General features: G+C 49.5%; 3 protein-coding genes across 6 annotated transcripts; 1 reads left to right on the top strand and 2 right to left on the bottom strand.

Annotated features, from left to right (window-relative positions):
• Positions 1-3,538: 3,538 nt before the first annotated feature.
• SLC16A4 (solute carrier family 16 member 4) lies at positions 3,539-15,428 on the bottom strand. Of its 4 annotated transcripts, XR_011805044.1 has the most exons (10): positions 15,115-15,420; positions 14,503-14,612; positions 13,391-13,523; positions 12,894-13,037; positions 12,269-12,430; positions 11,433-11,981; positions 9,983-10,194; positions 9,125-9,218; positions 4,628-4,834; positions 3,539-3,681 (listed from the first exon to the last, which is right to left on the bottom strand). XR_011805044.1 is itself a non-coding variant. In XM_072028242.1 (9 exons), the coding sequence occupies exons 1-9, from the start codon at positions 15,128-15,130 to the stop codon at positions 4,680-4,682; spliced, it is 1,575 nt and encodes a 524-aa protein (XP_071884343.1). In that variant the 5' UTR covers positions 15,131-15,420; the 3' UTR covers positions 4,209-4,679. The 4 variants fall into 4 exon arrangements, 2 of the variants coding, with proteins under 2 accessions (XP_071884343.1, XP_038024180.2); XR_011805045.1 differs by lacking the exon at positions 12,894-13,037 and having other exon boundaries at positions 15,115-15,427; XM_072028242.1 differs by lacking the exon at positions 3,539-3,681 and having other exon boundaries at positions 4,209-4,834.
• A 2,143-nt stretch (positions 15,429-17,571) lies between these two features.
• LAMTOR5 (late endosomal/lysosomal adaptor, MAPK and MTOR activator 5) lies at positions 17,572-19,414 on the bottom strand. Its single transcript, XM_038168469.2, has 4 exons — positions 19,270-19,414; positions 19,132-19,193; positions 18,428-18,545; positions 17,572-17,927 (listed from the first exon to the last, which is right to left on the bottom strand). The coding sequence occupies exons 1-4, from the start codon at positions 19,302-19,304 to the stop codon at positions 17,867-17,869; spliced, it is 276 nt and encodes a 91-aa protein (XP_038024397.1). The 5' UTR covers positions 19,305-19,414; the 3' UTR covers positions 17,572-17,866.
• Positions 19,415-19,521: 107 nt separating this feature from the next.
• On the top strand, positions 19,522-25,650 carry PROK1 (prokineticin 1). The gene is made up of 3 exons (XM_038168468.2): positions 19,522-21,509; positions 22,755-22,880; positions 23,668-25,650. Exons 1-3 carry the CDS (start codon positions 21,438-21,440, stop codon positions 23,785-23,787), a joined length of 318 nt encoding a protein of 105 aa, XP_038024396.1. The 5' UTR covers positions 19,522-21,437; the 3' UTR covers positions 23,788-25,650.
• The last annotated feature ends 1,510 nt before the right edge of the window (positions 25,651-27,160 follow it).

The following is a 27,160-nucleotide window of genomic DNA, read 5'->3' as shown; positions in this document are numbered from 1 at the left end:
TATCTTTTGCAAGATCTCTAGCATCTGGTTTCTCTGCACTGTTCTCCTGGTGTGAATTTTAGGGAGGTTTTCAAACCAAGGGCTCTTTGCTGACGTGCTTCCAAACCTGCTTTGTCATCCAGGTGGAAGTGGGGCACAGCTCACCGTGGTGAGTGACCCATGGGCACCGTGTGTGTGAAAGATGAGCTTGGGACAGGAGGATGCTATACCCGGTGATGACAAGCGCTGGGTTTCTTGAGGATGTTTTATTTGTTTTACGAGTTAAATTACTTCATGAGAAATATCCCTAGTGGCTTGGTAGCAATGAGCACTACAGAGCAAGGGCAGAGATGATGCTTGAGAGGCACTGTGAAGCGTGTGGGACTTGAGACCGGGCAGAACCGGGAGGGCACCATGTGCTGAGCAAAGCCCTGTCCGCGCTGACGATCATGTTAAGCCAACACTGCTTGTTTTCTCCACCTTATATTCTGCAGTTGACTAAGGGAGCAGGAATGAGGGGGATTTGCTATCAGCCTAAGAGATTACAGCTAGATTTCTTTTGAACTTGTTTGTGTCCCAGCAAACCCTACTTCAGCATTTATCCGACCAACGTGTGATGCTGTTTACTATGCAAAACTGTCTTTATGAAATTATTTGCAAGATGACTTCAATGGGATGGAAAATCTTCCTTCGGGCAGATGTTCCCATTGTTGTTGCTGTTTGTTTCTCTAATGTATGTGTTGTGCGTTCTTTGCGAGTAAATAAATGGCTTTGGCTTTCAGTGTTGCGAGGAAAACTAAGACATCTGTTTTGTGTTTGCCTTCTCAGCAAAAGGTACAAGAGGAGAGCAGTGGATGTGACCAGCAGAGGTTATCCTGAGCCTGCTGAGCTGCAAAGGCGGCGGCTTGAAGACTTCTCCTACCACCCTGGCTGATGGTAGGACGGTGTGCAGGGCAGCTGTGAGCAGCTTCTCACAGCAGGGATTTCTTTTCCTTGACCTTTTTGGACAGATAAGAGGAGGTGATTTGGGCTTGAGAAAGGTACCTTGTCTATGCAAAGTTATTTCTGAGGTACATAAAGGCTGGTGGTGCCCGTGTGTGGGGTAGGATGCTGCAGGAAATGGGGACTCCTGAGCTGTCTGCAAAAGGAGATGGGGGAACAAGGATGTTGGAGACCCTAAATTTTCTTATATAAGGGTAAGGAAGTGGTGGCCTGTGCTACTCTGATGGCGAGCACGAGCAAGGGGGACAGTGGACTCTCCTCAAAATCCTGGAGGCTGGGGAGGTAGTTTGGAGCAGATGGGATGAGGTTTGCCCACCGCATCCTGCAGGTTGGTTCTTGGTAGCAAAAGAGCTGAAAACAGCAGTGCTTGTGTGGAAATGAGAGGCGGTGTTCAGCAGAGTGGGTTTATTTAGGGAAAGGGGTGAAGAACTTAGAGCGTGAGGACAGGTACTATAAATCAGGCAGGGTGGGATCAGTGCAGCAGGGTGAGGTTGTGATGTGTCAGCTCTTCTTTGTCTGCACCTTGCCTCGGTCTCTGGACCTTGCACTGTTGGATAGCAAAAAGCACTAGTGAGCTTAAATGTGCATTAGAGATGCAGAAGGAGAGGAATTTTTGAAGCTCTTGAGTTTGGAAACCTGAAGCCAAGCATAAGCCAGTAAAGCCTGAATAGTTTCTATTACAGCAACAAAACCAGTAGTCTTTAATTTGTTCAGTAGGAGCATGAATATTTCAAGAGGTGAAAACTTAAATTTGCAAGTGAAAGCTTCATCCCTGCTAAAGGTCTTAGCTCAATGTGCAGTGCAGGACTGGCTTGAGACAAATTACATGGGATCTGCTTGCCTCTCTTCAAGCCCCAGTGCCGTAAACGCCCCAAATAGTCCTTTTTTATCCTTAAACCCTGGTTGCTCAGCAAATGACACACAAGGTCCTCTTGCAAATCTAAGCATAAGCTGGTACAGGTGGATCATGTGCTGTATTTGATGCTGCTGTTTGGATGTGAAAGGACAATTTTTGAAGCATTTGCTGCCTGTGGATTTCTGCAGGAATTGGAGGAAGCTGTGAACAGGCAGATCTATGAGAAAACAGGCATTTTATACCACTGATATTCCCCACTGAGTGCAAATTCAGGGCTAAAATATTTCTCTTATTTCAGTATGCGTGGTTTCTTTTTGGCTTTGTTCAGTTGTGTAACTGCTGAATATGGCCCATCATCTGCAAGTGAGCTGTTGTGCCTGCAGCAATGTCTTAGCTGCTTAATACAGCTGTAAAGTTGTGCAGCTTTTTATTAAACATAGACTGCTTAATTTTGTGCTTGAAATAACCCATTGGGCAGTTTAAAGGAATGCTTCTATAGGGGAATAACTCTTGATGCTATAAAAGAAAAGGGGGCGAGTGGGGAAGGATCACTGTAGTGGCTGAGTTGGTGGCCATGTAAAACCCCTGTGATATCCCAGCTCTACATAATAATTTTAAAGGTAGTAACACAAAAAATTGCAGCCTCAATAGCAGCTAGAAAGGCAGGACAGCTGCACTGTGCCCATCCAAATGAAAGCTGTAGGGTGCTGGAGGAGCACGGGCTTGCTGAGCCCCCCAGCGAGGCTCCGGGTGCTGTGCTGGGGAAAGCGGGGGCGAGGCCTGACGAACGGCTGTGGGGCTGGAAGTTTGCCCTGCTGTACGTTTTGGTTCCATATCCTCTGCCGTGACAGCCAATGCCATACTAGAGTTTGTTTAGGCTATGGCCTTTGAGCTTTTCCAAGCTCTCCAACCAAATTCCTTTCACAAAGCCTAATAAAGTAGGGATAATAGGGCTACCAAGATGGTGAAGGGCCTACAGGGGGAGACGTATGAGGGGCGGCTGAGGTCACTCGGCCTGTTCAGCCTGGGAAAGAGGAGACTGAGGGGAGATCTCATTGTGGTCTACAGCTTCCTCATGAGGAGGAGTGGAGAGGCAGGTGCCGATCTGTTCTCTTTAGTGAGCAGCGATAGGACCCACGGGAATGGTGTCAAGCTGAGGCAGGGGAGGTTCGGGCTGGCATCAGGAAGAGGTTCTTCACTGAGAGGGTTGTCGTGCACTGGAACAGGCTCCCCAGGGATGTAGTCACAGCACCAAGCCTGTCAGAGTTTAAGAGTTTAAGAAGCATTTGGACTGTGTGCTTAGTCACAGGGTCTGAATTTTTGGGTAGACCTGTGTGGAGCCAGGAGTTGGACTCGATGATCCTTATGGGTCCCTTTCAACTCAGGATATTCTATACCCAGCTGTTTTTCTCATCCTGTTGGAAGTTAAAACCTTATCTCTTGTACCAGTCTGGGTCCTGCATCCCTCCCCATTGCTAATTAGTCATATCTGAGTAAATAAGCTGAAACCTCCCCCTGCGCTTTGGCACTCAGGAGCTCCTGGCCGCTATGTCCCAGAGGTGAGGCAGCTTTGTGCTGGGCAGAGACTGGTGGGGCCGGGGGCTGCTGGGCCCCTTGTCCCCAGCTGGGAGCTGGCAGAGCCCCTGTGTCCCCCTGGCTGTCAGCTGCGTTCCTTCCTGTCAAACAGTGCGTTACCCTACGTGGTTCTCAGGTGGCTTTAATCACACGTGGACCAGAAACATCTAGTAATGCTAATGGTGAATCTGACATCTGAAAGTCCCTGGTTTGATTTTCCTGCCGGCAGTAGCTTCAGGTGCAGAAGGTCTGTGCTGGCTGTCGCATCTTTAACATCTTCATCAATGATCTGGATGACGGCACTGAGTGCACCCTCAGTAAGTTTGCAGATGACACCAAGCTAGGTGCGTGTGTCGATCTGCTCGAGGGTAGGAAGGCTCTGCAGGAGGATCTGGATAGGCTGCACCGATGGGCTGAGATCAACTGTATGAAATTCAACAAGGCCAAGTGCTGGGTCCTGCACCTGGGGCGCAATAACCCCAAGCAGAGCTACAGGCTGGGAGAGGAATGGTTGGAGAGCTGCCAGGCAGAGAAGGACCTGGGAGTGATGGTGGACGGTCGGCTGAATATGAGCCAGCAGTGTGCTCAGGTGGCCAAGAAGGCCAACGGCATCCTGGCTTGTATCAGAAACACTGTGACCAGCAGGGCTAGGAAGGTGATCGTCCCCCTGTACTCGGCTCTGGTGAGGCCACACCTCGAGTACTGTGTTCAGTTTTGGGCCCCTCGCTACAAGAAGGACATTGAGGTGCTTGAGCGGGTCCAAAGAAGGGCGACGAAGCTGGTGAGGGGCCTGGAGAGCAAGTCCTATGAGGAGCGGCTGAAGGAGCTGGGCTTGTTCAGCCTAGAGAAGAGGAGGCTCAGGGGTGACCTTATTGCTCTGTATAAGTACATTAAAGGAGGCTGTAGCGAGGTGGGGGTTGGCCTGTTCTCCCATGTGCCTGGTGACAGGATGAGGGGGAATGGGCTAAAGTTACGCCAGGGGAGTTTTAGGTTAGATGTTAGGAAGAATTTCTTTACTGAAAGGGTTGTTAGGCACTGGAACGGGCTGCCCAGGGAGGTGGTGGAGTCACCATCCCTGGAAGTCTTCAAAAGACGTTTAGATGTAGAGCTTAGGGATATGGTTTAGTGGGGACTGTTAGTGTTAGGTTAGAGGTTGGACTCGATGATCTTGAGGTCTCTTCCAACCTAGAAATTCTGTGAAATTCTGTGAAATCTGGTTGCGGGTGCAATGAGGCTGGTTCTTCAAAGCTTCCACTGCTTTAAAGCTTCATGCCAGCGTGGGGATGTTGCTCGGGTTGGCTTCCTTTAGCTTCCACTTCTGGGCCAGTGGCTCAAAGAAGAAGGACATGGGCGAGATGAGAGCACAGGCTCCAGCAAAGAGGAAAGAGCAGGCATAGGTCTGCGTGTAGTCATACAGCCACCCTGCAGGAGGAAAGATCGTTAGTAAAGCTGTTGGATTTTCTCACTGAAAATCTTTTGTGAGGTGTGCGGGAAGTGAAGGACGTGTGTTCTCATTTCAGAATGCCTCCGATATTTTCTTTAGGTTACCTTAACTCTGCGTGCCCGTGGCTGTGCAGCACGGACAGCTGGTGCCTGATCAGGTAGGACAGTTGTGATAGGTGTAACTGGCAAACGTGTAGGATGTTCTTCCTGGGGCTGATGTTGCTGGACCCTTGTAGTGGAAGTTGATTTTAATCTGATGGAATTTAAATTCCCAACTTCTTCCTGTTTCAGTAAGTGGGCAAGTAGCAGCTGCTGCAGCAGACATTAGGTCTCACTGGTAATGAGATGACTCCTTTGCAATGTCTGCGCTGCAGTCTCTGGATTCCCCAGACCTGCTGCCTTGTGAGCAGACCCAATTTAACACAACCTGTCTAATATGAAAGATCCCAGACTAAGAGCAGGGAGTGAACTTGCTTAAAGGTAGCTTTGCCGGCACTTCAAAGGAAAACCTACATTCAGTAGAGACTCAGGTATCTGCAAGGGGGCAGACTGCCTTTTAAAAATGACCTTTAAGTGTTTTGTTTGGATACATCATATCATCTAGTATCTGGACATTCAATTTAAATGTGCATAATTCCTCTGTTTGCATCTAAAATATACAAAGCAATAGGAGTTGCTACTGTGTGTAATAAATTCTATAACGTACTCCCAAATCTAGCATATGGATGCACAAGGTGGGTTAGCAGCAGAGTGACCAGCTGAGCTAGATCTGCTACTGGTGTACATCAGAATTCCTCCCTGACATCCACGGGTTTACACAATTTACACCAGTGTTAGATCTGGGTCTGAGTCTGGGATTCTTAAAACTGGAAAGGAGTGGAAACAGCAACGTTGTCCCGAGAGATCCTGGCTTCGCACTGGGGCACTGTTCATGCTGTACCCGTGAGCACCCCAGCACTCAGTGGGAAAGGGAGTGATGCTGCTTGGGATGTGGCTGTGTGACTGGCAAGAGGTGCTGACGTTTCCTTCCTGCAGATTTGTACGGCCATGGCGTTCTGTAGAACGGGGGAAAGGCTCTTGCTGCTTTGCTCTACTGCTGCTTCCCTGTGGGCTTGCCAGCGGCATTTGTTTTCTATTGTCCCATGCCTATGCTGTGAGGTTTCAGCGCTGTTTTTTTCTCAGGGATATTGTTTGAGCCCTGCATGTGCCTTGGCCAGCAGGCAGAGCCAAGAACCCATCATGGTTGGACTGGATGATCTTCAGAGGTCCCTTCCAACCTCGGCCATTCTATGACGGTGCTGTCTGTTAGAAGGGGACCCTGTGGTGTAGGACATGGTGATGCAAGTCCTGCTTCTGGGGTCCCGCTCCAGGGCCCTGTATGTTGTGCAGGGTTGTTTATTTTGAGAGGTGGGATCAATTTTTCCTGCCTGAAAGTCTGTGAGATGTGGACAAGGGATGCTAATGTAGTCATTTGTAAGATGTAGGTGTCCAGGACAGAGTGCTCTAGTCGTGGAGCTCTGAGTATTTCTATTATTTTTTAAAATTGCCTTCTGGATATTTATAAATGTGGGATTTTATTTTATTTTTTATATAAGCTCAAGCTAGTGCTGAAGCACGAGCATAGCCTCCTGGCTGGCAGAGCAGCGATGGTGAAGCCTTCACCACCAGACGTCCCAGCCTTCAAAGCTCCCTGAGCAAAAAGTTCCTGCTCCCTGAGCAAAAAATAAAAGCAAATTCCTGCTGCAGAGAGCAGAATTAGAAGCCAATGGTCTGCAAAGTCTAACAGAGCAGCAGTTTTGCAAGCAATGCTGGTAAATCCCCGGCATGTAAAGTGGTACAGTGCAAACAAGCGCTGCACATGCTTCTGCTGTGAACTGTGTTTGGGTTGTTGAAATTGCACCACTGCTCTGTGATCAGCGGAGGGATCTGGCACCTCTGGGTTTTGTTCATTACAGATGTCCTAGCAGCAATATCTAGCGTGAAGAGACAGGCAGAATTTAGGTGAGAGCATCTAAATGTATGTGCCAATGCAGCTTTCAAATGATTCCTTCCTCTCCCCCTTCACTGCACACGTGTGTTGGGGCTGGAGTTTTTGTGTGCTGGCTGCTGGATTCTATTCTATAATCCTGGATTATGCAGTTTGTTTGTTTTTTTCCTTTTGCAGCATGAGTTACTGATTTGTCCTGTTTATGGAAGTAAAATACACTCTCCCTCCTTAGCTTGATTGTGGCTTGCCAAAATAATGTTTGTTTTGTCTTGTTCGACTCTGTTTTTGCTTTTCAGAAGGGCAGGATCGTCCAACAGTGCTGGCAGGCAAACAGCTGTGAGCAAGCTGTCAGGCTTCTCGCCCTGGGCTTTCAGTCGGGCTGGCTGCCTCCAGACTCAAGGGCTTTAAGTTAAACAGATTTGCAGGTAAGTCACCTTTTCGTTGCATTGTGATTAGGCTTTGCTCTAGTGTGCAAAATAAGTGTTTTTTAATGTGTGTGTTAATATTATGTCTTGGGGTTCACTATAAAAATTTGTCTTCATAAAATTTTAAAAATCGTACTTCTGAAGTCAAAGTTTTAGGAAAGTCGGCAGCAAAGGCACTAAACCCCAAGATCTTACATAGCATTTAAATCCCATCCTGTATTCTGCAAGGAGCAGCTGCTTTTGGAAACTTAATCAGTAGTTTCTAGTCCCATTCAGTATTCATGCTTAATACAGCTGTGTTGGAAGAAGAAAATTGCAGAAGAAAAAGAATTGGAAGAGAAAATTGCAGAAAACTGAAAATTATCTTGTATCACAAACCTAGATCCTGATCTCTGAATCATTTCCCTTTTGCTCTGCTTACATTGAGACGGATCAGCAAGAGTTTTGTTTCTTGGCTTTGTTTGGCCTTTATTTATCCCATCTGTATTAAGAAGACTGATTTCTGTGCAAGGCCTTTTGCAAGAAACCTGCTTGCTTTACAAAATCCAGACATGTTCTTGCAGTGAGTGGTTAGCATCTTCAGAATGCAGAAGGTTTCCAATTAGCAGATCAAAGTGTAGCTGCTGTGTTAGCGTGTATGATGCATGGATAAAGGATAGCCAACTTATTTCTTCTTGTACTGTCAGAGAATTTACTCAGATGGTTTTACAGGTATTGCTTTGTGGTGGACATACATCTTGTATCAGCAGAAGAGATCTTCCCCAGTATAGGCTATGTATCACTGTGACAGTGTAAAGCACACTGTCAATGAAGTACTTAACTTGCTTGAAATTGCATCCATACACAGATTTTGGCCAACCTAGAAATATTGATTAGGGAAATCAATCTTTCTCATGCCTGCAGTACAGCAGGCTTGCTAAAACTTTGCAGCACGGAGGTGGTATTTCAGAATACTTGCCAGTTTGGAGCCAAATGTGCCTGCAGGCGTGGGGCAGCTGCCAGCGCGGGGCAGGGAATAGCAGAGGAAGAACGGTTTGCCAGGTTTTAGTCTGAGTCCAGGGCACATCTGCTAGCTGAGTCGTGGGACATCGTTCACACCAGTGTTTGACCTTGCAGCTTTTTCTGTTCACTTTCATTGTAGGAACAGCTGAGATCTTCGTTCTGGATATGAGGTGTGACTAAGGGTCAGGGAAAGGATGAGTTTTGTCCTGGCCTGGATGTGTGGAAGAGAATGAGCCCCTCTTGTGAACAGAAGCTCATTTCTGAGTGCTTGAAATCTGCCAGATACTCAAAACTGTCTTGGTTTCCTGGCAGAGAGAGAAGAGGAAAGGCTTTTCATCCTCCTTATCTTTGGGCCCAGGAGCTCTCATGGCTAAGTAGTGTAATCTTTTTCAAAACAGATTACTGGGGCTTCGCTGTACATTTCAGTGCCTCGGCTTGGCGGGGCTGCTGCTGAGTCTGTTCGAGCCTTGCCTTTATCAAGCTGTCTTCACAGAAGAAGCCTTCCCTCCTATCCCTCTGTTTCTAGCTCAGTATTAATAATGCGTCCTTGGTGGTAAAATCTGTGGTAGTGTGGTCACCATTGATCTGCTGTGGTCAGGCTTATAAAGGGGGGGAGGGAGGGGTTGGAGGCCAGCATCCTTTTTCCCATGCAGCTGTTAGACTGCTGGTTGGGCTTTGCAAATTCACGAGCAAAAATATTGCCGGTGTGTAAAGATAATGTTCTTAAATATGCTTTTTTTCTGCTTGGACAGAAAGACCTTCTGTGGATGCTTACGGGTAGGCGAGTGAACCAGAAATACACTTAATTGGTGGATATCTGTGGTGGGTATATGTGGTATGTAATGCATGAGTTACCTGCTAGAGGAGGTCCACCGATGGCTGCTATCCCAGCAAAGAAGGAAGCAAATCCCAAGTAGCTGTGGAGTTTTGGCACACCAACAAGATCGACCTGATTGTAAAACCAAATCAGTAATTATCAGTAGGGTTCATGTGAATGAACAAGGCACAAAGCACCTTTTCTCGGGAGTTTCCTTTCCAGCTGCTGTAATGTTTGGGGAGGACTTTGCACATGTGATTTAGCCTTGAATCCGCTCGCCTCCTGAAGGTCGGTGCTGAAATTACAGGGATGCAAGGTGCATGGCTCTCATCCCGCTGTTCGGGCAGCTCCTGAAACTGGTGATGCTGCTGAGGCTTTGAGGAGGCTGGTGTAAAATCTGACTGCATTCCTTCCCGGGAGGAAATCCCAAATTGTAATATTGTTTCCCTATCCAGATCCTGCTGTAACTGGTCTGTGTGTTACAGATAATTCAGGGGTTGGGACCAGATATTCACAACTCTCTGGTTTTGCCTGAGTGCTTGTAAATGAATGGATTCATTCTGGTTCCCAGGAGCTGGAGCCATCTCCTTTAGAAAGGAGGATGTGGGAAGCAATTAGCTGAGTCAAATCACTGACAATCTGCAGCAGACTCTGGGTGCTTTTGTTGCACCTGGGCTGTGCATGCCAGTCAGCCGGCTGGGGGGGAGACTGGGGCGGAGACTGGGGCTCTTGAGGGGCTCAAACTGGGGGGTCTGGAGGGGAGACCCCTCTGATGCAAGTCTGCAACAGCCCAGGGCACTTCAGCTTTAGGAAAAGGTTGTTAGGTATTTTGTGGAATATTGCTGGAAACACTGTGTATTATTATTATTTATTATCATTTAAAGAAATATCCTCACCAGCACAGGGAGCACCAGAGCCAGGAATCCACCACAGAAAATGGCAAAGGCCACAGCGTAGGTCATGAGCAGCGGGAACGTGGTGGCCAGAGGGCAGAGAAGGTTGGTGATGCCGCAGAGCACCAGGTAAGCTGCGTGGTAGTGGTACTTCTTGGTCCAGTTCTGGTCGGCGATCCACCCCGAGAGAAGTTGGCTGACTGTCTCTGTGATGCCTGGGGAAAAGGAGGTCATCGAGCCTCAAAGAAGATTTTTTTTTTTTTTTTTTTTACATTTTTTTTCCCTATTTTGTGAAGAGCTGTGAAATGCATTCCGCCTGCCACTTGCTTTAAGGATGTGGCCACAAAGGGCTGCAATGCCAAGAAGCTGCAGGAAGGCGTTTTTAGGCTGTTGTAAAATTCATGCTTTTTTCTTTACCTTGGTGCCTTCGTTGCCTGTGGGTGCACAAAAGTGGTATGTAGAAATTCAATTAAGGGCTGTGCACTCAACAGAAAACTCTGAAGTGCCTTTCAGTAAAAATAGGAAAGAAAGGTTTGTCACTTGATCTTTTTCAAGATGAAGAAAAAGCAGACTACTGAGAAGCGTTTGTGTGTGTTTTTTTTTTAAGAAGCAAAAAAGGACAAAAGCCCAGCTTTTTTTTTTTTTTTTAAAGGATCAGCAAACCTTTCATACTTGATTTAACGTTTCCAGATGCCTTTTTATAAACTAAAGGTGAAAGGACTTGTAACTGTCAGCTCTGTCTTGGTGACCCTCCTACTCTTAATTCAAAATGTCAGATGAATGGCTGTGATCTCTTTCTAGACACTTCCACAGCATGCATAATTTCTAAATGTTATACAGCATTGTAGAAGACAAATTTATTTTTGTATAATAAAATATTTTATCATGACTGAGCATGGAGCCACTTTTTTAAACCTGATGTGACTTCATTGTAATGCCTTCTTTATGTTATTATTTTTGGGGGCGGGTGGTATTTTTTTCCCCCCTTTCAGGTGAATATGCCAAATCCAAATGGCTAGATGCAAATTATTAGTGTGTTTTTGTTGTTTTTCTCTCCTAATACCGTATTTCTCTCTGCATACATTCCTGGGTCAGACTAGAGGATCCGGATTTCTGTGGGTTTAAGCAAAGCAGGGAGATTTGTGGGAAGGCTTGGGAGGACTGCTAGCACCTATGCAATTTGAAACTTGTGTTTGTTCATTGCAGAAGGGATGGGTGATCATCTGGCTTAGGTTGAGAGAACCACCCACCATGTGAGAGCAACTTTGTACTTGTACAGAAGGCGACACTATATATACAGAATGGGGGGTAAGGGCTGTGAGCTCAAGCTCTTTCATGAAGATTTATTCTAGAACACATTTGGGACTATTTCTTGGCAAGATTTGTGTTGTATTTCTTTCCTATTTTGGCATCGTTGTAATTATAAATGCGTTTAAAAGATTCTTTTGCTTACCAGCCACTGAAATGAGGTAAGAAGCATCCATGCTGCTTATGCCCAGCGTCCTGGCTCTTGCTACCAGATGGAAGATGGGCACGAAGTAGGCCAAGTGGCTGAACAAAAAAGACCATGTAAAAATGCAGAAAAGGGGATCCTTCAAAGGGGAAAAGTCGAGGAGAGGCTGTGGATTTTCTTCTTCGGTCACTGGGAGGGGTTTACAGCTACTCATGTCCTCGCTGGCTATTTCTGGGGAGCTGTGGTCTGCAGGGGCTTTCTCCAGCCCTTCCGACGCCTCCGCAATTGCCGGCCCAGAGATGTTTCCACTGCAGCGTGCTGTGGGTTGCTCTGTGGTGGGCAGGTCCTGTGTGTGGCCAAGCTGCACTCCCGTGCCAGGGGCTTCATCCAGGTGTCTAGCAAGGGTTTCTGAATCTTTTTTTGGCACTGAAGACTCACTGTCATGGCTTTTAGCAGAGGAGTGTTGAGGCAGCTGGGTGCTGATGGGACGCAGCAGCATGCTGGAAGGCACGAGGTTTAGCATGATGCCTCCAAAAATCAGGAGAGTACCTAAGCAAAGACAAAAGATGCCTTTTTTTTTTTTTTTTTTTTAGACCTATTTTTAGACAGGATGTAATCCATGTTGGATGTGGAGAAAGATGTAAAGAGGTAAAGAGGTAAAGGTGCCTTGCCAGAGCCGCTATTCTGGCTTTTGGGCTGGAAGTCCCCTTCTTTCTGATGCATGCAAAAAGAAAACAGAATCTGGGGAGGAGGGTTGGTGCATCCAATTTTAGTTTTTAAAAAGAGCCTCAGGTGCCTTCACCCCAAGGAATGTGGAAATTGGGAGATGTGCTCACCTTGCCAGCCATAGGAATCGATGAGAAGCTGTGTGAAGGGTGCTATCAGGAACGTCAGTCCCATTCCCGAGCGGGCGATGGCGTTGGAGAACGCCAGCCGCTTCCTGCAGCGCTTGGCCGTCATCACCGCTGCTGCCTGGTAAAGGCAGCAGAACCCCATGCCTGCGGTACGGGTGGAAGTGGGATGTTAGTGCCAGGAAGTGGCTGCTTTGTATCGTGAGGTCTGGGGATTCAGAGGCATGCTGTCCTGAGCTTATTCTCCCTGCAGTGGAAGTGAAAATGAAAATGGGGACCGACTGCTGTTGCTGTCAGTGGAGAGCAGGATTTCGGGCATGTTTAGTGACCAGGGTTTTTGAGGCTGTGCATTTTCACTAAGGGATTAAAAGGCCAGGATTTGTGGCATATGTTGGGTCCAGGGGAAAACAAAACAAAGTTAGTGTGGTCTAACATGTTGGAATTGGTATCTTATGGCACGAAGCTTTGGGGTGTCATGCAACATCTTATGGAAAGGGGCTGGTGGCAGTAAAGGGGCCGGTGACAGTGGGGGCACAGCCTGGTTTAAATGAGCTGCTTCTGCTCGTGTGTAGCAAGGTCCCCGTGTGCCCGTCCGCCGCAGGCAGCTCACCCAGGAGGAGTCCCATGGAGATGCAGAGGAAGGGGACGCTGGTGGCCTGCGTGCTGAGCAGGCAGCCGCCGCTGACCAAGCCGGCCCCAATGATGGAGGTTGGCCGCTCACCCAGCCTCCTGCACACCATGGCCACCAGCGGGGCTGTAAAGGAAAAGAGGCAGAGCTCTTGTGCCCAAAAATGACAGCTGATGCTCTGCAGGGCCTGGAAATTTGGACCCTGGAAGTCTGGGGGAAGAGGACGGAATTGAAGCCCTGAATTTCCAGATTTCCTTAACCTGTTTCTTGATGCACAACACAGCTCTGTGAATTATTCAGCAGCTGGTTTGATTGGAGATATTCATAATGCTGCTAAGAGTGAGGGTTTGCTCGTGTCCTCTATAACCAAGCAGCTACAGCGAGGTGCTGTGACCCCATGGCTGGGGACGGAGGTGCCACCCCCAGAGCACCCCGGTGCCCCTTCCATCAGAGCAACCCGATGCTGCAGAGTTGCTCACCTCCCAGGAACCGCAGCGAGGACATGATGGAGCCGATCCAGCTGACTTGCTCCGAGGAGCCCCCCACCTCCTCTTGAAAAGCCACAAAGAAAATGCCAAAGGTCTTCAGCATTCCCATCACGAGCACATTGACCTGAGTTCAGATCAGAAGCAGGTTCAGTGCTGCAGGGGACAGGTGCTACTTTCCTACTGCTTTGTGTGCTCCCTCGTTCTGGATAATTTGTTGTGTTCTGGGAGAAAGAAACTGTGAGGAGGGGTGCAGTGGGTGTTGGGGAATATTGTTAGGGTGGACTTGTGGTGGCCACGTTGTGCTTTAAGCTCACCCGAATCCTGTGCAAAACTGGCTTTTTCAAAGAAAAAGCAAAATAACACCACCAGAGCTTAACTCTGCTAGTGTGTTTTGCTTTGCAAATTGCGTTTTTAATATTAAATAATAATAATAATAATGAACAGGTCTCAGTGCTATGAAACATTGCCAGCAGAGGATGGGAGATGAGTGGAGCAGGAGCGGGTGTTTGCCAGCCCCATTTCCTAGGCTGGCCCTGTCCCAGGGCAAAGGACAGTTGGTGCCCTTGATGTCCTGCCTCCCTCCTCCTGGGGCTGGGGTTAACGATTGGCAGCTGTGGACCCTGCCAGATCCACTCTGCAGTGGGCTGGAAGGGGGGAAGTTTTCCTGCATGTCCCGGCATTTCTAGCTGTGTGATGGGGTTTTCTTTATTGCTGGTGGGGGGGATCGCCTGGGCTTGGGTGCTGGTATTGAAGCACATGGCATGGGGGTGTGCAGGACCACTGCTTTCCAGGTGGGATTTCGTGGCTCCTGCATAGTTATAAAACCAGTGTGGGGACAGAGGCGGCTCGGGGGAAGTGAGGATGTGTTATCTATCCTTGTGACTGGGGCCTTTGGTGAAAGAGCTCTTTGCTCAGCCAGCAGCAAAGCAGGGACCGCTGTCTGCCTGTCCGCAGTGTGGCAAAGCACTTTCTGTCCCTTAGTGATTGCCAATCTTATTTTGCCATCAGTTGGACAGGATTAGCCTGTCCTGCATGCACCAAACTTGAGACTTTCCACAGACCCCGGCTTCCAAAGGTTTTAGATGAGTTTGTTCTCTGCTTACCAGGAAGAAGTGGAGCACCGCTACCCATGCCCACCCTCCACCTGTGCCTCGGTTTGCGTCTCCCGTCGCTGCCGGTGGCTCTGGCTCCAGCTTTTCCTCTTTCCTTTCCCCTGGAAACGAGAATTTTGGGGTGTAGTAGCTCCTTGCTTTTGCAGTTAACCTGTGAAATGCTTCCCTGAGAGCATCAGCTGCCCTTGAACCCCCTTGGTCCTTTCCCATTAAAGAGGAAGCAGCATTTTGTGTTCAACTTGAGAAAGCTTTTGAGGATGGGTGCGGCTTTTACCAAGCTCTTTTCCAATGGATATTAGTTGCACGTAATCACTGCCTGCAAACAGCTTAGCCTCCTTTCTCCTTCCTACCAAATTGCTAAAGCTACTCAATATTCAGTGATTTCGAGTGACAAGCACCTCCCTGCTGATTCAGAGCACACTTCTATGGCTTTAGAGCACAGGTTTGCCAGAAGTTGGGGGTTTGCTGTCTGTCTGTTACCAATCTTTGAGCTCTCAGGGGAAGCTGTCCATTTCCCTCCTTTCTCTGCTCCCTTCCTTCCCATTGCCTCCCCTGTGCTGCACCTCCTGTGGTGGGGTTGATAAACCCGAAACTGTTCCTTACCGTCTTGCTGCTGCATGCTGGAAAACCTTCCCTGAAACAGCAGATTGCAAAGACGAAATCGTCTCTTCCTTTGCTCCAGAAATGAAATCCCCACATTGGGACCTGCTGCTCCCAAGTCTAATCCTTCATCTGTCTCCGGTGAGGACAACCAAGGCAGGACGTTCGCACTGGGACTTTGTGGACACAGCCTTCCTCCGCACTGCCTCCAGGCCAGGAGTCCCTCCCCTTCCCTGGCGGGGGCTCTCACTGAGCAGAAATCCTGCCTGGAGGAAATGGAGCCTCTGGAGGAAAAGCCTGCAAGGATCCAGCTCCAGGCAAGGCTCCGGGTCCTGCTAGACATGGAGTGGAGCAGTAGGTGGCAATGGTGGCCTGAAGCTAAGCCGTGGGCGGCTGGCAGCTACCCAGCCCTTGGCCCCAGAAATAGGAGAGAACCTGGAAAACTTCGTGTTTTACAGCCAGGGTGCTCCGCAGTGGGATCGGGGCAGGAGCTGGAGCTGAGTGCATTTGAGTTGGCTCCATGCCTCTGTTGTAAATATGCACAAACTCCAAGCAAACACAGCCGCTGTGCTTCATCCCCCCATTTCGGCTGACCTGTCACCCCGATTGATGTTCCTAAAATAAGACGGCACTTTCGGATCCTGACCATGATCTGTCCCTTCCCTGCCATGGCAGAGCAGGCAGCGCTCCAGCTCCCTGCAGGATCCCAGGACAGAAAGACAGGGTTGGATGGACGGGTAAATGAGAGGCTAGGGAGAAGCCTTCACTATAGCAGGGCTGGTGATGTGTGCATTGGGATTTTAGTGAAGTAGGAGGGGGTTTGCAGTGCATGGTTTAAGGGCTCAGAGCACAGCAGGTCACTGTGGCCGGGGGTGCTGGGGAGGAGGCAGCGGTGGCAGCGTTGGGTGCAGTGACTGCGCTCCAGATGTCCAGGAGGAACTGCTCTGCCTCCTCGGCTTGAGCCACGCTGCGTGTGGCCAGGGAGCAGATGCGGGTCCCTGTTAATGAGTGCAGTGGTCCCAGGGCTCGTTACTGGGAGCACCGAGTGCTGCTGCGCTCTTCTGTGCTCGTTGGAGTGCTGAAAACCAGCCACATGTCCCGTCCCCTTGCCTTTTTGCTCTTCGAGGGACAACAGCTTCTGCTGGCTTTTGGCTATTTAAAATGTGCAATATTACTCTCTTCTGAGGAGATAAGCCTGGAATTGGAGTATCAAACAACAAAGAAAAGGGGGGAGGGAATGATTTAATAGTGCAGAGCTTTGTGTGCTCTGCCTTGATGGTGCTGGAAACACAAGACATAGATGGGAAATGAAATTGCTCAAAGTTTTGGGATGTTCGTAGCACCCAAAAGGGAGGTTTGAGGAGCTGAGCACAGACTGGGGTGCCCGAGGTTGGTGTATTCATTACTCCACAACTCAGGCAGGCTCCCTGTGGTGATTTAGGCACATGGCAGCTTTTCATTTTTGGGACAGGTGCTTGTACTGTAGCTGCAGGACACAGGCAGGGGCTGGCCACGGCTGGAGGAGGTCAGGAAAGCCAGTTCTCAGAAGGACTCTTGAGTTTGCAGGCAGCAGACATCCCTCCTCTCTGCCTGCAGGCTGGGTGTCTAAAACACGGCTGTTCATCCCACAGCATCTTCCTGAGCAGAGTGCAGGTTACTTTGGGTACGGACACCTTGCAGTGGTGGCAGTGCTCTCCTTCTGGAGCAGCCAGCCAGGCTGGGGGGGAGTGCAGATCCCCCTCTGCTCCTGCTTAGAGGTCACGTTGTTAATTGAACTTAAGAGGAGAGCGTAGCCCAGCTGGGCAGGGTGGGCTTGTCCCTTGTACCTGTTTCATTCAAAACAGTGACTATGAGATTGGGAACATCACTGACACGTGCAGTAGTAAAGTCAAAGCAGTGTGAATGCACATTTTTTTTCTCTGACCCAGCCCTGTCAGCTTATGCTTCACTGTGAAGCTTCCTTTCTGCTGTACACATGAGGACAGCTACAGGCGAGCTCCTTTTCCCTGTACGTAGGAAGCATCTGAGCATAGCAGTTTTTCAAGGGAAAAGCCTTTCTGCAGGATTGCTTCCCTGTACCATTTCATATATAAAGTGAAGAAACACCTGGATTTGTAAGGATGTTGTCAACATCCATTTGCAATTCATGCAGCCGCAGCAGGCAGCACAGACAGGGCCAACAAGTTTAGGTTTGAACTTCAATCCAAGACCTAATAAGCAACTCATTCTCACACGGACAATTTAACTACAGGAGGCTAAACATTTCCTAGGGGAAATTCCTAGGAAAGTGTTTGTACCTTTCCCCCTGGAGGACCCTCCATTAATTTAAGTCTTTGTGCATTACTCCTTTTCTCTATAGAAACGCTAATGAGGAACAGACTGGAAGATGTTACCTCACTTGGCTTTTGGGAAGGCAAGGGGCAACAGTTTTCAAAGTAGGAGCAAAGAGAAGCAAAGGCGCATTTTTGTAGGTCATTTATTGATTTCTCCAACAAATAAGGCCACACACACACACACACACATGCTTTGTAGTATCTATCATTACACAAGCTTGGTGAGTGACCCACATTTCATCCTCAGCAGCACATGTACTAAAATGCAAATTGGAAACCCTGATAGCTGCACAGGAACTGTTAAATAGAGAGGGCCTGCAGCCCAAATTTGGTACTAGAAGCATGTTTTGCACTGGAGCATAGAGAGCAGAGACGTTGTCCAGTGAGGAGCTGGTCTGGAGTGGAGCATCAGGATGTCAGAGTCAGGATGCCAGTTTGTGCACTGCTACAGTGATGCTGTCATGCTTCTGGATCATGATATTCCTAGAACAAGGAAAGTGAGGCAGTTGAGAAGCCAGCTATGAGAGCAGAAGCTGACTTGATGGAAAACCAGATGGGCAGCTCTGTGCTAGACCTCTCAGTTGCTGCATCTCTTCCCATCGCTCCCAGGAAGAGTGCTGGAAAAGTCTTCACTAACAAAACTGGCAAAAAAAAATGATACCACGTCATGGGCTAAATTATCCATGGAGATCCCAACAGCAGAAGAATTATCATGCTGGAGTAGCCACCAGCCCCTGAAAGGTTTCCTTCTGCTTTTACAATTCCTGTTATTTGAGGTCCCATTAGTCTAGTATTTCCCATGCCTATTTGTGACTGTCCTCTCCATGTAGCTTTGGAGATGGAGCTTTCTCCAAGTCTTCCAGTTTACTAAAAGAGAGAGAGCACTGCTCTAGAGATTTGACCCCCCCCCCCCAAGGAGATCCCAAAAGATGGGGGCAAAAGTGAATGCAGAGAAAAGCAGCACCCCCAGGCTGGATGCTCACCCGCTGTCTGACTCCAGGCATACCACAGGTATATCGGTTGGGTCGGAGGTGAGCTTGGCTGCCTGCTGGGCGAGGACAGAGATGACGCCGGCGTGCTCATCTGAGAGTGTTCCTCGGCCTGTGAGGCAAGGGAGATGCCGACTAAAACCATGCGCGCACGTGAAGCAGCCCCCACATACAGCCAGATGGATCTGCTCCTGCCAGTCCCCACTGTCCCTCTACGGGCTGACACCGCGCCCCTCCAAACTGTGGCCCCTCCAAGAAAAATTGATTTTAAGTGTCAGGAACAGGCTGAGGTTTACACTTACAGAATATCCCAAGCTGGAAGGGACCCACGCAGATCATCAAGTGCAACTCCTGGCCCCACACAGAATCACCCCAAAATCAAACCCTCTGTCTGAGAGCGTTGTGCAAACACTCCTTGAACTCTGGCAGGCTTCATGCTGTGCCCACCACCCTGGGCAGCCTGTCCCAGTGCCCGACCACCTCTGGGAGCAGAACCTCTCCCTCACCCCCAGCCTGACCCTGCCCTGTCCCAGCTCCACGCCGTCCCCTCGGGTCCTGTCACTGTCCCGTGCTGGGAGCTGCAGGCAGCGCTGGAGGTGCGGCTGTGCCTGAGCACAGCGGGGCGATCCCTTCCCCTTCCCCTTCCCCTTCCCCTTCCCCTTCCCCTTCCCCTTCCCCTTCCCCTCCCCGTTACTCACATCCCAGGTTGAGGCCCTGCGAGTCGGTGCACAGGACGCCCACCACGGCCGGGCTCTTCATGCTGCGGGCAGAAAGCGGCGGTGAGCGCCCCCCGGTGCCGCCCCCCCAGCCCCCCCCCGCCCCCCCCCCCCCCCTACGTGTCCTCCAGGTGCTGCTCCAGGGTCCCCTCCATGTCGCCAGCCCCGCGCCTTCGCTTCCGCCCTGCTCCGGCAACTCCTGGCAGCGGCGCCAGTCACGTGACGCGCGCGGACGGTGGCGCCGCGGGACCAAAAAGGGCGCCGAGCTGCGCGAAGGGCCCGTGGGGAGGGGAGGGACCGCGGAGCGACACCGGGGGGGCCCCAGGCCCAGGCGGCGCCGGAGGGGGCCGGTGGCGGGGCCTCGGAGCCGGGTGGCGGCCGCCCAGGAGAGCCTGGCAACAGATCTCGCCTTGTGGGGCTGGAAAATTAAAATGTTGTTGATGGGGGGTGTGCAGTGCAGTGCTGATTCTTCTTTCTTTCTTTCTTTTTTTTTTTTTTTAAATTAATTATTATTATTTTGTTTTTTTACATATTTCTTCCCTCGGTTTTGCTGGTGCCCTGATCCCCCCTGCCCACGGGCTCCGTGCTGCTGCCCCAAACAGCCCAGTTTGGAGCCGTGGGCACGGCCCCGGGGAGCACCACGGCAGGGCCCAGCCGTGGCTGCGCCCACCCAGGCCGGGGGCTGCGGCCTCACAGCCCTGCGGGGGCCTTGGCGAGGAAAAACCTCCCCAAAACCACAGCTCGTAGCCCACCCCCTGCAGAAAGGCTTCGGGATTTCTGGTGGGGGCATTTCTGGAGGCTGGGAGTAATCGTTTCAAAAGCAGGTGGAGGAGACTTCAGCAAAGCCGCGGAACAGCTGCCACTTCAAAAGGAACGCTGGGCTTTGGCAGGGGAAATGGCTGGGCTATTTTTAGTCAGTTAAATTGACAATTTAGCATCGCACTGATGCTCTGCAAGAGAAACCTTTCTAGCAGAGACAGCAGGGACTAAACCTGTAATGTTGTTGGAGAGCCCAGCTGCCGTGGGGGTGGTATCTCGCAGTCCAGGGCTGGTAAAATCTCACTAACTCGATCCAAATCACAAACCCTGCTTTGCTTTCCTGTCCGTGCGTCAAGGAGCTTTACCACAGCCTGGGCTTGCGTGGCCCTGGCCAGTGGGAACGAGCTCGGTCATGACCAAATCCAGGCGGGACCGTGGGAGCCCAGGACCATGCAATGGTCATGGGGGGGTATTTGAATAGACGCTGTTTTTGTAAATCTTGTTATTTCTCGTTGCAGGACTGTGATGGGGGCTCGTGTCACAGAGCTGTGTGGGGCATGGCAGTGGGTGATGAACGGCCTCCTCTGCGGGGACGTCGCCTTGTGGAGGCTGTGGGGTTTTATGGCTCCTCTCTCACCTGACAGATGCAGTCCTGGGTGCACTTTGGTGTTTTTGGGGAAGGGCCCCAGAGTGAGCGTGTTGGGGTTTTGCTGATGCACACATGCAAAAAAGCAAATTTTGCAGATGTGGAAGATGTCACTGTGGGAGCTGGCCAGCCTAGGTTATGATGCCAGCATCTGCAAACTGCTCTGTCCCTTGCACCCTCCCAGGATGTATAAACAAAACCAGAAGTCGATAATTCCACCTGTTTCTGCCTTTTTAGCCACTTTAGCAATCCCAATCATGTTTCCATGTGCTCTCAAGAGATATTCCAAATACAGGTATGGGGAACGTACTTCAAACCTTAAATCAAGATATATTTACATGTTTACATTTATGTACATGTACATTCTGTTCATGTACAAACATGCTTTCATTACTGAAAAATATATTATTCACTCCCTGTCTTGTTTTATTGTCACAAATAAATGCATATACATTGTGAGTCTATCTTTCTACAGGGTGCTTATCGCAGACCCATACTATTACATGTTATACTCTTACCATCATAGATGTACCAGGCTAACCTTTTCCTTTTACTTTCTTTTAGCTCAATAATCACAATTTCTTACTTCAGTTCTTAAGTACACCTGTCAGGGATAAATATGTATGTACTTGGAAAATCCAGCTGTGTTGGCTTAGTTGAAAAATAATCCTGGGAAATAGATGAGGGTGGATGACGGCTTGGTGGTGTTTTTTTCCCCACCCTACGTGGGGAAAATATTTCTTCTATGATGTTAAGAGATTTAGGTCTCATCTGCTTATTCTGAGATCATCAGGAGGAGACAAAAAAAAAAACAAACACATTGGAGGAGAGGGCAGGGGGTATATAGGGTGCAGGACTGCAGTCGGCACAGGCAGACGGCACCATGCGACGGCTCCTGCAGACCCTCTTCTTGCTCCTGCTGCTGCCCTTGCTCCGTGGCGCTGTCATCACGGGGGTAAGTGCAGCCTCACTGCTCCTGTGCCCAGCCTGGGGTGGGGTTTGGGGTTGTTTTGCCTTCTTTTTTTTTTTTTTTTTTTGCCTTTTATTTATTTATTTATTTATTTTGGAAATAGGGCAGAAATTGTGCTTGTCACCCTGGGGGTTGCAGTTATAACACTATAATTAGATCTTCTTGCTCTCCAGAGTTCATTGCACAGGTTTTGTGCTTAATCTTTATCAATTACCAGTTTATCTTGCTTTATCTGTGTGGAGCGAAGCGCAGGGAGCAGCAGCTGTATATGCTACCCTGAGTTCAAGTTGCTTTGAACTTGCCCTGCCGTCCCCCACCCGTGTGGTGCAAAGTCAAATTGGATGTAAAACCAACCCCCTCCCCCCCCCCCCCCCTTTATTTGCACTGAGAAAATGATCAGGAGAGGCACTGGAATGCCAGTGGTGCCTTTCACCGTTTGCTTTAGGTATTTTTTAGTTTATTACTTGCTTTCTCAGTGCGTCAGTTCTGTTCCCTATCAATCCTTGCTTTTCTGCCCATGCTGCTCTTTGCACACGAGTGTAGTCACCCCAGAGCACAGCTTTTCCCCTCCTTTTCTTTTCTAAGCACTACGTTGGACTCAGCACACAGGAAAGTGAGGAAGCTTTCCAAATAGGGAAAAAAATACCTTGATGGGGACTGAGTTCCAAGCAAGGGCTTGGAGCATCTTGGATTTTCTTTCACCCTCCCAAGTTGGGACATGTTTTTAAGAGGAGGGAAACGTCTGGTTGAATAGAAAGAGGCCAGGTGCCCTCTGCTGTGTTTGGGTGCTGGTGGGGCTCAGTGGAGTGTGCAGCCCCTGGTGACTGGAGGAAAGAGGCTGCATTGAGAGAGAGCCAAGCCATGGTCCATTGCCACTGGGACCTGATTTTTAACATTATTTGGGTGCTAAGAGGTGCTTTGGGTGCTCTGGGAGATTCAGGTTCCCTTAGGGGGTTGAGCTGGGAAGCTGCAAACTTCTCCCCCAGGCATGGCTCCCTCCCTGCACACGTGGGGTTTTCCTGGTTTTACACCCTGTTTCCAGACTGTGCCCTGCCCAAAAACCCCTGCAGCCAAATGGGAGAGCTGTGAGCATCCCTCACCTCTCCCTTAAATCCCCATGCAGGATTTGCACCCAGTCACCCGGGAGCAGATTTCTTGGCTGCTCTCCAAGGGATTTTGGGGGCAGACACACTGACCTCCTCCCCCCCATCGCCTTTGTGTCTCTCCCAGGCCTGCGAGCGGGACCTGCAGTGCGGCAGCGGGACGTGCTGTGCTGTCAGCCTCTGGCTCCGGGGTCTGCGGATGTGCACCCCCCTGGGGCAGCAGGGGGACGAGTGCCACCCTTTCAGCCACAAGGTACCAGAGGGGGGGAGGTCCATGGGTGGGGGAAACGGGGCAGTTCAGAGACCCTGGGCCAAGCACTAGCTTGGCTCTTGTAGGGCTCTGAGCTCCATATGTGGGAGAAAAACTCAACTAATGCCCTGGGGTGGCGAGGGGGCTGGGATGGATTTGGGATGAGGCTGGAGGCAGCATTGTGGGGGTTCCCAGGCTGGCGTGATGCAGCTGCTTTCATCCTCTGAAGTGTTTTCTGCTCCCGCTGTCTGTCCCTGCCACCCTAAACCCTGCTGCCATGTGCCAGTGGTGCCTGGGGAGCTGGGGCTGAGTCGCCAGCACATCTGTTTAAATGAAAGTGCTCCAAATTGACTTGTAAATGCTCTGCCAAGCAAGGAGAAGCCAAGTTAATACTGCAGAGTCACCCAAGAGCTGCAATCTTTGTTGGATAAGAAGCATTTGGATTATCCTGAGCTGCCATTCCTCTTCTGCGTGCATTCAGTGCCAGACACCCAGCCTCGGGGGGGAGGGGGGGAGGTTCTGCCTCCGGGCCCGCATATCGATTTTGCATGGTGGTAGTGATTTAGTGATGCTGTGCCTTCTTTTCCTGCTCAGATGAGGAGTGAGCAAAGGCAGAAGGATCAGAAATTAATTTCAGGCATACCCATTAAACTCCTGAGAAGCAGCAGAGAGAAATTCCCAGGGCTTTTGTTACATCTGATTGTTTTTCTTACCTGCTTGCATCCCAAGGGCTAACACAGGGGTGATGCAGGGGGGATTTCCCCATCCTCTCTCCTGTTTCTCTCTGTAGGTCCCATTCTTGGGGAAGCGCCAGCACCACACCTGCCCCTGTTTGCCCAACTTCATCTGCTCCAGGTTCCTTGATGGCCGCTACCGTTGCTCGCTTGACTTCAAGAACATTGACTTTTAGGTGATGGAGCTGTGAGTTTCATCCTGGCTGCCAGCCCTCAGTGGCCATTTTTTGCTCCCTCCTGTGGCTTAATGCACTGTCCCACCAGGCAACCCTGAAAGTGCTTTTCCAAGGTAGACAACATTGTTATAAGCTGTGTATATGGAGAAACCGAGGCACAGTTGGGCCAAGCTGCTCTGGCACATTGATTAGCAAAGCTCTGCCCCAAAGCAGAGCCCTGTCCTGCAGAGGAGCGGACAGAGGACAGGACACATGTCCTCTTTTTTGTTGGCCTCAACAAACATTTCAGAGGATATTGTCTGGCTGTAATGGATGCTGTCAGCTACATTTCACCTCCCTCCTTTATTTTATCAAAATAAAGGGTGATGAAATTTGGGAAGAGTGAGAACACAGAACTCCCACCTCTGCAGCCAAGTGCTCACTCCCATGGGGTTTGCCCCAGTGCAAAATAAAATCTGGGAGGTGAAGCTGATTGGCACCATTGCACCTGCCCAAATGTCTGCAAGAGTGAAGCCAGCAGGACGAGGTGGCAGTGGCAGCCTGAGCTCCTTTCTGGGAGGCTGAGGCGCGTTGGCTGCAGAGCTCAAGGTACCTTCCTTTGCACAGCCCCTTCCTGCTGCCTCCAAAATGAACGGTGATCTTTGGCTGCTTTCAATAGAAATTCATTTCAGGGAAGGGGAGATTTTTGGCCATGGCAAGCCATCCCATTTTCATATTTTGCAGGCCAAAGAGGGGAATGGAAAGCTTATTTCTGCACTTTTCAACCGTGCAGGAAAAAACAAAAGGAAAGTCAGAGGAGCAGAAATTTCCCTTTGTGAGAATCGGAGCTTTTTGACTGACAACCAAACTTCAGCTTCTTCCCAAGCCAACACAAACCCAAAGCCTCTGCAGTGCCCCTGTAGCCTCCCAGCTGCGCTGGCTCCTGTGCAGTTCCTCCTGCACAAATCTGCTTTGTGATTGATGCAAGACAATTCCTGTTGTGATCGTGTGTTTTCCACATATTTCCTCCTGGAAGCAGCTCTGAAAGCTGGTGATGAATGAGCTAATGCCTGCAATTAAAAGCCCATCAATTGTCTTGTGTAATTAAGGGTTGGGCTTTCCCCAACATTCAAGCTTTGGTGCAAAGCATCTTCCAATGCAACTTCTTTAGCAGGGGGTGAAGCAGAGCTGTCTGGAGCTGCCTGATGTGGGTCTTTGGGACATGAGAAGTTTTCCAGGCTCAGCAGCTGCCTGAGGTTCAGGCACTATGCTGGCTTCCTTTTATGCTGGTCAAATTTGAGAGGAGAAGGGGACATTAAATTTAATTAAATGTTTTTTTTTTTTGTTGTTGTTGTTAATTTAGGTCCTAAAGGTTATCTCAAACACAAGCTTTCAGTTCCCCTCCTAAAACACATGGGAAAAGCCTGCCTCATTTGACCATCCCTTTGACTTCCCAAAGTAACCTCCAGCAGCTTGAGAAGAAATATATAAAAATAAAAAAAGAATAATCAGCATTAACAGAAAAAAATATTTCCTTTAAAGAAGTGGCAACGCTTAAGCGAGAAGCTTGTTTTGGGGTGTGAAAGCACTTTGACACAGAGCTGCTGCCTGGGAAGCTGCAGGGGTTTACCTTCGGGAGCAGCGCCTTGCGTCATGGAAGGGAGCTGAGCTGCAAACCCCTCCTGTGGCCTGGGTCCCCCTTTTTGCTGAATTTTGCTGGGTTTTGGTGCTATTGTAGCAACCATTTCTATTTCTAAGGACACCAATTGTTTTTCCGTGGCAGATGCTGTGTTAATGGAGAATGTAAAATAACTGAGATTAGGTGAAAGCTTCCCCACACTTGTGTGTCCCTCAAAAAATATTGTAAATTGGATGAAAATAAAATACTGCAATGACTGGGTTTTATTTATTTATTTATGTGAAGAAAGACTTACCTCAATAGGCAGCTTGGATAAAACAACAAACAAATGCATTTCATTGATTTTGAGGGCATTTGTCCATTGCTTGGCATGGCACACAAAGGCAGAAGGGCTCTGGAGCTGTCCTGGACAGACCCTTTCCCCATATGGAAGGGGTCCCCACAGCAACAGGGGGAAGGGGGTGGTGGGAATCAAAACAAACAAACAAACAAAAAACCATGATACTATTACTATTTTGTAGCAGTGTAAAAAATACATAGCTTCATGTTTGGGGTTTCTGTTATTATGTTGCGTTGTTTCACTTGCTTCTTCTGGTTTTCCTACAGATTGGCATTGCCAATCTCCTGCTGGCTTTAATCTGCAGGAGATCACAGGTTAGTGGGAAATCACTCAATGACAACAGCAAGTCTCCCCCCTGCATTTTTTCATCCTAAGAGCCACCATGCAAGAAAACCTCGGAGCACACTCCCAGAGGGGATAAAACACATGTAGCGAAGCAAAAGCTCATGTCCTCCCGCGGGACGTGGGGAAAAGCCGACACAGCCCTTAACCTAGAGCACTGGTGGCTGTTTGCCTCACATGCTTGTTTCCCACTGCAGTGTGGTGCCAAGCACCCCCTTGCCTGCTGGGACGTCCTCCCTGCAATGTCCTGGCTTCAAGGTGAACCGCGCCCAGCAACAAATGGCTTGTGGCGGCACCACAGTGCCAGCGCCGTGCCCAGGGGATGCTCGCTCCCAGCGCTGGGTATTCAACACCCGATGTAACCACAATGTGGTTACTAAAGAGCATCATGCAATTTCCCCCTAAAATCCACATCAAATTCACCCTGCTTTTACAGCAAGAATAAATCAAGCCTCCTGCTGCTTGAATTTCTCTTTCAAGTCTGGGAATGCAGCATTGCTCCCACCCAAAGCTCTCCGGTCAGCAACTCGTGGTGCCCTGCAGTGATTTGCTGCTCCTGGCAGTTGGATGGGGCCAAGACAAAACCATGGTGCTCACTGAGGCTTCAGATCAGATGCCCTATAAGGGGTGCAGTTTGGGTCTTCCAAGCCCTTCTTTGAATGGCACTGGGACAGTTGTAACTCCAACAGCAGCCCTCGAGAAGCCAATTTGGTATAGGTAGGGTTGAGTGTGGATTTTGAGGGCTTCAGCTGGAGAGGTTTTGTTTCCCAGGGTGGTTTCTGGGATGTGCCATGGTGGGTCTGAGCAGATGGGAAGGGGCTTCGCTTATGTGAGACCAAAGCTGGACGCATCCCTGGAGCAGGCAGGGGCTGTTTTTCCATCCAGTGCAGCCCAGCCCATTCCCAATTCTGTACTAATCAATGGGACAATTTCAGCTGGTTCCCATAATGCTGCTGAAGAAATCACTATTAATTCTTGCTTTACTCTATTACAAAAGCAGGGCCCATTGCAGAAAGCTGCCTTACCCTGCAGCAATGGGAGGGGACCTTCCCAGCAGTTCAGGGGCATTTAGC

This window comes from Anas platyrhynchos, chromosome 27 (assembly GCF_047663525.1).
Source record: "Anas platyrhynchos isolate ZD024472 breed Pekin duck chromosome 27, IASCAAS_PekinDuck_T2T, whole genome shotgun sequence".
Lineage (NCBI taxonomy): Eukaryota > Metazoa > Chordata > Aves > Anseriformes > Anatidae > Anas > Anas platyrhynchos.
This window is presented reverse-complemented; position numbering and strand designations above follow the sequence as displayed.